Below are 10,177 nucleotides of genomic sequence, written 5' to 3'. Positions count from 1 at the left end.
TTTTGCTCACACGCTACTTCCTGTTACACAGAGCTGCATCACTTCCTGTCAGCTGATCTCTGAGGGAGCCCACAGCCCATCACAAAATGGCGGCTCAACGTAAGAGATGTAGAAGGGCAATATTTACTGCTATAGATTCTGTAATAGGCCACTTAATATGAATAGTGATGAGCCAAATGTATCTCCGGGCATGGATGGTGAATTTGCGCATTTCACATGAAAAAAATTACGTGGGAAAGGGACTTGGCTGCTTCTCTATGTGGCTTCCCCTGTTTAAAAGCAAGCATCCTATTGGTTGGTATAGGTTACTGCTACTGGGCAGCGCAGCATTAACCTGACACTATGGGGGGCATTAATGTCACACTATATGGGGGTGCAAGGGCTCTCTGGCAGTCACATGTGCAACCTCAGCCAATAAGAGATCTGTACATGACTGTATGAGGCGGAGGCTCATTGGACCATGGGAAAGTATAGATCTCCGTAGTGGTTTAGACCATTTAATCTCACTAATAGGGGGACAAGCAGCCATTTTGGGGAACATCAGCACAACATTTTGATGTAAAATACCAGAAAACAATTTGTAAAACCAGGGTACTCGGTGAAATTCATTATAAAAGGGGCGGGACCAAAAAAATGTGTAAAATGCAGGAAAACTTAAAGTCAGGGAACTAAAAAATGGAGGTTTCACTGTGTAAATGAAAGATCCTCTCTCATTGGCAGGGACCCCACATCCCTATACACCGCATTCTGTATGCAATTTATGGAAATGACAAGTTCTACAATCAGAAACTACATTCATATTTATTATGTCAAGATTAGTTTATTCCATTAAATAGTTCATTCATTTCATTTGGAAGAAACATTAAAGCTAATGCAGATTTCCCATGACATCATTATGATTATCTCCCGATGACATCATTATGATTATCTCTCGATTATATCATTATGACTATCTCCCGATTACATAATTATTATTATCTCCCAATTACATCATTATGATTATCCCCCGATGACACCATTATGATTATCTCCCGATGACATCATTATGATTATCTCTCGATTATATCATTATGACTATCTCCCGATTACATAATTATTATTATCTCCCTATGACATCATTATGATTATCTCCCTATGACATCATTATAATTATCTCCCTATGACATCATTATGATTATCTCCCTATGACATCATTATGATTATCTCCCAATGACATCATTGATTATCTCCCAATGACATCATTATTATTATCTCCCAAGAACATCATTATTATTATCTCCCGATGACATCATTATGATCTCCCAATAACATCATTATGATTATCTCCTGATGACATCATTATAATTGTCTCCCGATGACATCATATTCAATAAAGGAGCTTGTCAGCTGCTGATACAGTGGTTCCGGGTTTGTTTGTTGTTTGTTTCTCTCATTCTGGGTTCTGGGTTTCTTTCTCTGGTTCTCTGTCTCCTTTAATGTAAAAATAAAAGATGATTCTCTATGAGACACAAGAATATGGTCATTGTTGGGGGGGCGGGACTTGAAATGATCATTTAGTATCATGAACCCGCTGGTATTCTTAAATTCTTGTTATTTTTTTTATTCTTAGGATTTTGAATTATTTCATATTCTGCTCTGATTTGGAAGTGAACCTGTTATCCAGTTGCTATGGTCCCAATTACCCAGCAACTAGGCACTGATGTCAATGGCAAAATGGAAAATCTATATGAGGGGTGTGAATAGTTAAGATAGGAAATATAATGGCCGTGCCTCCTTCCTACTCTTCATATTCCCTGAGATGCCACCTAAGGCTTCTACTGTTTATTCATGCAGAGGAGATGAGATGTGGGATATATCTTATCTTATGGTGTCTGAATGGAGTCCCCCGAACCCCCCCCCCATTGTATTCACAGTTCCACCTTAAACTCAACCAGTCCCAACCCCTTACAGCTACTTTATATCCATGGAATATGAACCTGGGGTCGGACGCTCTGTGCTCCCATTTCTTCTACTACATTCTGGTTCTCATAGTCTGGAACAGAAAGATAATGGTCTCAGCAGTGGAGGACACCTCTTACTTCCAGCCATTAGATCCACATTAAACTTCTACTCACCTGGTCTCTTCCTCCTCTTTCTCACAAAGCACCATATGAAGCCCAATATCAGGGGTGAAGTTATCAGTCCCATGAGATAATAGATATAGCCACCTAGTTGGGTTTGATCCGTGCCTGGAAAATTGGAAAATAATAATGATGGTCTCAAAGGGGCTTTATAGATGTACAGAGTGCAGAGAGAGACAATTAAGTTAGTAAGGGGAATGGAAGATTTCAGTTATAAAGGGTTGGCTGTGTGAGAACTGCAGACAGGAACATCAGGAAGGATATGATGCACAGATATATAAGTAGGAGGCTTCTCCATTTCTTTTAAGAGAAACCAAGGATAACTCTTGAGTTAAGAAGAATGAAGGTTCACCTTCTCAGGATCTCAGGATCTATAGAAGAACAAAGGCTCATCTCAGGATATATAGAAGAAAGAAGGCTCATCTCGGGATATATAGAAGAAAGAAGGCTCATCTCGGGATATATAGAAGAAAGAAGGCTCTTCTCGGGATATATTGAAGAAAGAAGACTCATCTCGGGATATATAGAAGAAAGAAGGCTCATCTCGGGATATATAGAAGAAAGAAGACTCATCTCGGGATATATAGAAGAAAGAAGGCTCATCATCTCGGGATATATAGAAGAAAGAAGGCTCATCATCTCGGGATATATAGAAGAAAGAAGGCTCATCTCGGGATATATAGAAGAAAGAAGGCTCATCATCTCTGGATATATAGAAGAAAGAAGGCTCATCTCGGGATATATAGAAGAAAGAAGGCTCATCTCGGGATATATAGAAGAAAGAAGGCTCATCTTGGGATATATAGAAGAAAGAAGGCTCATCTCGGGATATATAGAAGAAAGAAGGCTCATCTTGGGATATATAGAAGAAAGAAGGCTCATCTCGGGATATATAGAAGAAAGAAGGCTCATCTCGGGATATATAGAAGAAAGAAGGCTCATCTCGGGATATATAGAAGAAAGAAGGCTCATCTCGGGATATATAGAAGAAAGAAGGCTCATCTCGGGATATATAGAAGAAAGAAGGCTCATCTCGGGATATATAGAAGAAAGAAGGCTCATCTCGGGATATATAGAAGAAAGAAGGCTCATCTCGGGATCTATAGAAGAAAGAAGGCTCATCTCGGGATATATAGAAGAAAGAAGGCTCATCTCGGGATATATAGAAGAAAGAAGGCTCATCTCGGGATATATAGAAGAAAGAAGGCTCATCTCGGGATATATAGAAGAAAGAAGGCTCATCTCGGGATATATAGAAGAAAGAAGGCTCATCTCGGGATGTTTAGAAGAAAGAAGTCTCATCTCGGGATATATAGAAGAAAGAAGTCTCATCTCGGGATATATAGAAGAAAGAAGGCTCATCTCGGGATATATAGAAGAAAGAAGGCTCATCTCGGGATATATAGAAGAAAGAAGGCTCATCTCGGGATATATAGAAGAAAGAAGGCTCATCTCAGGGTGTGTAGAAGAAATCTCATCTCGGGATGTTCAGTTTGAATGATTTTTCTCTATAGAAAGTAAAGATTAGAAGTTCCCTCTACTAGAAACTGTAACGGCAGATATAACAGATCAATTTTATGACAGGGTTGGATGTGGATTTCACTAAGGAGCATATTTATTATAGCAAATTAGACAATATCACCGCAACATAGCAACATTGATTTATTAAATTATTATTTTACTGTAGGTAGGGCTTTATATGACCAATACCTGGCATATCCTTGTGTAGAAACAACCCACCTTTATTGCAGATATCGGAAAGTTCCAGACCCCTAGAGGCACTGCTGACAGGATTGCGTGCAGTACAGGTATAGGCCCCATCTGATTCATTATAGATATGGAGAGTAGGGCCGGGCCCCTCTGTGTCTGTCCTGTCTGTATGACTCCAGGTAATGGTCACATCCTCTTCATTTACTGTGCAGCCTAATATAATGTTACAGCTCCCACTCCCACTCCTATTGTGATGGATCTCTATGTCCTCAGCCAATAGGGGTTCTACATGCAAAACAGAATCAATAAAGTGCAACATATAACAGTTCTACAATCAGTCCCTATAATTATTGCAATATAACTGAGATTCTGCTCTCTAGGCCCTGTGGGGCAATAGAAAGGCTTTGGGAGTGCAATAGGCTAACACTCAGTTTGGGAATGTTCTACTCCACTCAAATTGACCTAATAGGGATGCGTTTCCCCCACATACCTAGTTACAGTAGGTTGTTATAGGAGTGTATAGACCTGATATAAAGGTCCACAGGGAGATCCAACTCCAAGCAAACTGAAGTCCTCTTTATAGTCCTGCCTGGCAGGTTGAATTTATTAAGGGATCTCCTTTCAGGCCTTGCACCCTCCATTGGTCCCATCCCAGTCTATTCCTACATCCCTATCTACTCTTACTCAAACCTACCCCTGTTTCATGCAGTTTAACCAAGATCCCAGGACCCTGAACTCTTACACTAAAGGTTTTCCATCCACCATTAACTTTGTTATTAGTACCAATGTGCAGCAGCCTCCCCTTTCCCCTTCCCTACACTTACTGTCACCCAACCGACTGCCTCCTCATCCTGCAACTGATTCCCACCCCCAGTACAACCTGCCCCAGCTGGGTCCTGCCCAGTGGGCAATAGGTTCCCCCCATGCTTTATATCCAACAACCCTACAAGAGCAGGCCCCAAAGCATTGAGACAGTCCTCTATGGTGCAACCAATCCCCCCACCTTCCCTCACTGAGGCAAACCTGATATCATTCTAAAAAGAATTTCAAAACCCTTAGGTTCCATAAACTCCTGCTATGCGCCACCTAGGAGGAAAAAACCTTCTATTCAGGTTTGGACAACAAATAAACTTGGAAATAAAAGCTTTTATAAGTCAAATAATTCTTTGTTCCTTGTAACAGTAGTTATTCTCCAGCCTGTTAGTGAGCAGGAACCCAACTGCCCTTGTGAAAAATGGGAAATGTAGGCAACGCCCCTGAATAACTCTGGCCCCTCCTGTTACACAGTCAGGCCCATCATCTTCTCTTTCCCACCCACTTTTTGGTAAGCCCCACCCTTTCTAGGTCTTGACTCAGGGCTGTGCTACCAAGAGTTGTGGGGTAAGAAGTTGGTAATTGAGTAGAATACAGACTTACTATAGACCCTGAGACTGTAGTACTGATCGCAGTTTGTTTGGGGGATGTCTGTAGAGTAGGTCCCTTGGTCCTTCTTGGTTAGATGAGTGAAGATTAAGGAGCCATCAGTGGTGCTGTCTATTCTCCCCTGGTACTGAGAATCCCTGAGACTGATAGGGGAGTTTGGTTTGGTTTCAGCAAATAGATTCCCACTGGTACCAATGATAAACCTCCAAGCAATCTCTCTGTCCCCTGTTGGTTCCACCGGTAGAGTCGCTGTTCCTCCCACTTTCCTGGTGATATTTCGGATGGGCCCACAGGAACCTGCATACACACTGCCTGATAGCACAAAGGCAAACACAAACATACATGACAGCTATTCCGATGTGCATCATTTCAATACTCAGATGCCGAGTGTAGTTCAACCAGAACATTCCAAGCTGTGTAAGTGTGAGCCATAAGGCACAGATCTGGTGTAGGAATGAGCCCATAAATGAATGGTGAGGATATTTAGTAGGCACAAGGAATAATGTACTATAGGTTTCTGTCTCTCTGCCGCCTCCAGAACCTATAGGGTGGGCTTAGGGTGCTGGTAATTTATCTGCATTCCTTGCCTGGAGAACAACATACATAGCTGGAGCCCCTAACTCAGTGGGTCTCAACCTCCCTAATGGCGCGACCCTTTAATACAGTTCCTCATGTTGTGGTGACCCCCAACCATAAAATGATTCCTAAGACCATCGGAAATATGTGTTTCCCGATAGTCTTAGGTGACCCCTGTGAAAGGGTTCGACCCCCAAAGGGGTTTCCGACCCACAGGTCCGCTGTCCTAATTGGATATTATGGGATTTCACTGTAGGCCTAAGCATTTCTAGAAAAGATCATGTAATGATTAGAGAGGAGGGAAGGGGTGATAGATTTGCTCTTGCCCTTTATATAGAGCCAACATATCCCACCGCCATCATTCCTATTAGTCTCTGCCCCAGTAAAGCTTACAATCCCCAGGAACAAATAACCCACGTGGATGTATTGGGGGAGTAGAAGGAAACCCACAGACTGTATAGCAATGCTCTGGCTGGAATAGAACCCAGGACCCAGCACTACAAGGAAACACCCATTGCACCACCTCGCTCCCAAGTTGCTGAGGGTTTTGATGGGAATCTCACCTCTGGGGTAATGGAAGTACCAACTGGGAACACCCCCCCCCCCCTCCCATCACCAACCAGCTGGATAATCATGGTTCTGCTCCATAACATGAAAATAATAGAGGTTAAATATAAATTTATACAGGGGGTCATTTACGTGCAAATTTGTCCGAAGAGGCAGGACTAACACTGTGGGACCCGTATGAATTGTGTGCCCTCTATTGTGTCCGTTTCAGAGCACCCACAACCTTGGGTATAGTCATAAATTACACTCATTTATACCTTATTTATTAGTTATACAGAGGCATGCTGAGAATGCGTCGGGCCCAACCGCAAGAAAATCTTTAGAAGGACCCGGCATGCACAGGTACTTAGTTGGCACCATTTCCCCGCCTACTCTTATGTTATACACGCCCTTTAACAATAATTAAGCAGTGGGGGTGCATTACTTCGGCAAGGAGAGCGGCTATAGAGGGGGCAGATCCCTTTCCCCCGGGCCCCCCCCCCCCCCCACTCTATAGTGACACCACTGAAGTTATAGCTCAGTAGAGCCAAGCATGCATTTTCCCCATTGTTCTCAATAATTTGGCCACTAGGGGCATTGTTTTACTGTAGTCGCATAATTTTCCATTGTAACACAATAATAATAAGAGGATTAATTATGGCTCCCCGGAGTAGGATAATATCTCCCAATGTTTTGTACAAAAGAGTTAAATCAAGGTAAACTAATCCTAATTTCTATATAAAATATATATACTCCCCTTTATATTGTTCTCTTTTGCAGGATTAGGAAGCATATAATGCATGATTTTCTGCCCCCCCCTCCCTCCACACACACTCCCACTCACACACACTCCCACTCCCACTCCCACTCCCACACACACTCTCACACTCTCACACTCTCACACTCTCACACTCTCACACTCTCACACACACTCACACACACACTTACACACTCTCACACTCTCACACTCTCACACTCTCACACTCTCACACACACTCACACACACACTTACACACTCTCACACTCTCACACTCTCACACTCTCACACTCTCACACACACACACTCTCACACTCTCACACTCTCACACTCTCACACTCTCACACTCTCACTCTCACACTCACACTCACACACTCACACTCACACTCTCACACTCACACTCACACACTCACACTCACACACTCACACTCACACTCACACACTCACGCACACTCACACACTCACACACACTCACACACTCACACACACTCACACACACACACACACTCACTCACTCTCACACACACACACTCACACTCTCACACTCACACACACACACACTTACACACTCTCAAACACACACTCACACACACTCACACTTACACACTCTCAAACACACACTCACACACACACTCACACACACACACTCACACTCTCTCACACACACACACACACTTACACACTCTCAAATACACACTCACACACACTCACACACACTCACACTCACACACACTCACACTCTCTCACACACTCACACACACACACACACACACTCACACACACTCACTCACACACACACTCACAGAGACAATAAGGGAGAGAGCACTTACAGGGGAGCAGAGTGAGGGCTAGCAGCTTCCAGTAACCCAGAGACATGTTCCTTCTGAGCTGTATAACAGTATCTCTGCTCTGCTGGACTCCATCTGCCCACTTCCTTCCCTCCCGCTTCCCATCATGCTCTGGGCTTCTCGCTCTTCTCACCTCAAAGTGGTCGCCTGTAATAACACTGCGTAAGGGACTGGATGTTTTTAAGATCTGTGAGATACAGTGTCCCCCAAAGCTTTAGAGCCAATCAGCTGTCAGAAATGAGAAAAAACATCTTTACTGTGAGACAAAACGCCCTATAACTCAGTGTTTGTCCCTAATTCCATACTGTGGGGCAATAAGGCCGATAGTGAGCAATGCTGGTAATTTGTGCCCTGTTGTGTTACCCCCATGAATGCATTTGTCCCAATTCATTTTATTCCCCACACGGTGAATTTGCAGATGGTGAAAGGCAGAATTTTGCCTGATTAAAACATTCGCTCATTACTACCCCTCAACCCTGTACTAATATTGTTCTTCTCACTGTCATCAATAGAAACTATACTTTTCAAAACTGCATTTATATTTTATATTTATTATAGTTATTAAGATGAATGCATTTAGTAAACTCATTTATTAATTTCATTTAGAAGAAACATTTACGTTATTGCAAATTTCCCATTACATCATTATGATTATCCCCCAATGACATCATTATGATTATCCCCCGATGACATCATTATGATTATCACCTGATGACATCATTAGGATTATTTCCTGATGACATCATTATGATTATCTCCTGATGACATCATTATGATTGTCTCCTGATGACATCATTAGGATTATCTCCGGATGACATCATTATTATTGTCTCCCGATGACATCATTATGATTATCTCCCAATGACATCATTATGATTATCTCCCGATGACATCATTATTATTGTCTCCCGATGACATCATTATGATTATCCCCCGATGACATCATTATGATTATCACCTGATGACATCATTAGGATTGTCTCCTGATGACATCATTATGATTATCTCCTGATGACATCATTATGATTGTCTCCCGATGACATCATTAGGATTATCTCCCGATGACATCATTATGATTGTCTCCCGATGACATCATTAGGATTATCTCCCAATGACATCATTATTATTGTCTCCCGATGACATCATTATGATTATCTCCCGATGACATCATATTCAATAAAGGAGCTCGTCAGCTGCTGATACAGTGGTTCCGGGTTTGTTTGTTGCTTGTTCCTCTCATTCTGGGTTCTGGGTTTCTTTCTCTCGTTCTCTGTCTCCTTTAATGTGAAACAGATTATTATCTATAAGAAACAACAATATGGCTTTGAATTATTTAACCTTATAAATCCCAGTAACTAGGCAATGATGTAAATGAGGGAAGATCTATATGAGGGGTGTGAATAGTTAAGATAGTAAATATAATGGCCGTGCCGCCTTCTTCCTCTTCATATTCCCTGAGATGCCACCTAAGGCTTCTAATGGTTATTCATACAGAGGAGATGAGAAGTTGGGTATATCTGATATATATAATATCTGTGCCCAGTAAATGGCACCTGAATGGAGTCCCCCGAACCCCCGATTGTATTCACAGTTCCACCTTAAACTCAACCAGTCCCAGTCCCTTACAGCTACTTTATATCCATGGAATATGAACCTGGGGTCGGACGCTCTGTGCTCCCATTTCTTCTACTACGTTCTGGTTCTCATAGTCTGGAACAGAAAGATAATGGTCTCAGCAGCATTGACCCCTTGGTCCCACTCAAGGACCCCTCTTACTTCCAGCCACTAGATCCACATTAAATTTCTACTCACCTGGTCTCTTCCTCCTCTTTCTCACAAAGCACCATATGAAGCCCAATATCAGGGGTGAAGTTATCAGTCCAATGAGATAATAGATATAGCCACCTAGTTGGGGTTTGATCCTCGCCTGGGAAATTGGAGAATGAATAATAATTGATGGTTGGGTGAGGAAATATAAGAACATGAACCTAAGTATTGGCTCAGTTGTGTAGACCCTACATCTATGGCAGCAAGTTATTCCTTTTGTTATATATACAGTATATAATATACACAAGAATATTTAACATTTCCCATATTATTTTCCTTAACTGCTAAGGGAACGAAACGTAATTGTTGATCTGCCCTAAATTATGGAGGTCATTTGCTATAGGTCCATAGAAGTCAAGCGGGTGCCTTGA

General features: G+C 42.2%; 1 protein-coding gene across 1 annotated transcript; it reads right to left on the bottom strand.

Moving 5' to 3' along the window:
• Nucleotides 1-782: 782 nt before the first annotated feature.
• Nucleotides 783-8,197, bottom strand: LOC101730355 (SLAM family member 5). The gene is made up of 6 exons (XM_018096953.2): nt 7,962-8,197; nt 5,247-5,564; nt 3,861-4,115; nt 2,115-2,228; nt 1,977-2,032; nt 783-1,470 (listed from the first exon to the last, which is right to left on the bottom strand). Exons 1-6 carry the CDS (start codon nt 8,005-8,007, stop codon nt 1,339-1,341), a joined length of 921 nt encoding a protein of 306 aa, XP_017952442.2. The 5' UTR covers nt 8,008-8,197; the 3' UTR covers nt 783-1,338.
• Between the last annotated feature and the right edge of the window lie 1,980 nt (nt 8,198-10,177).

The sequence above is a fragment of the Xenopus tropicalis genome, chromosome 8 (genome assembly GCF_000004195.4).
Source record: "Xenopus tropicalis strain Nigerian chromosome 8, UCB_Xtro_10.0, whole genome shotgun sequence".
NCBI classification, from domain to species: Eukaryota; Metazoa; Chordata; class Amphibia; order Anura; family Pipidae; genus Xenopus; species Xenopus tropicalis.
Note: the sequence above shows the minus strand (reverse complement) of the source record. Positions and strands in the feature narration are given on the sequence as shown.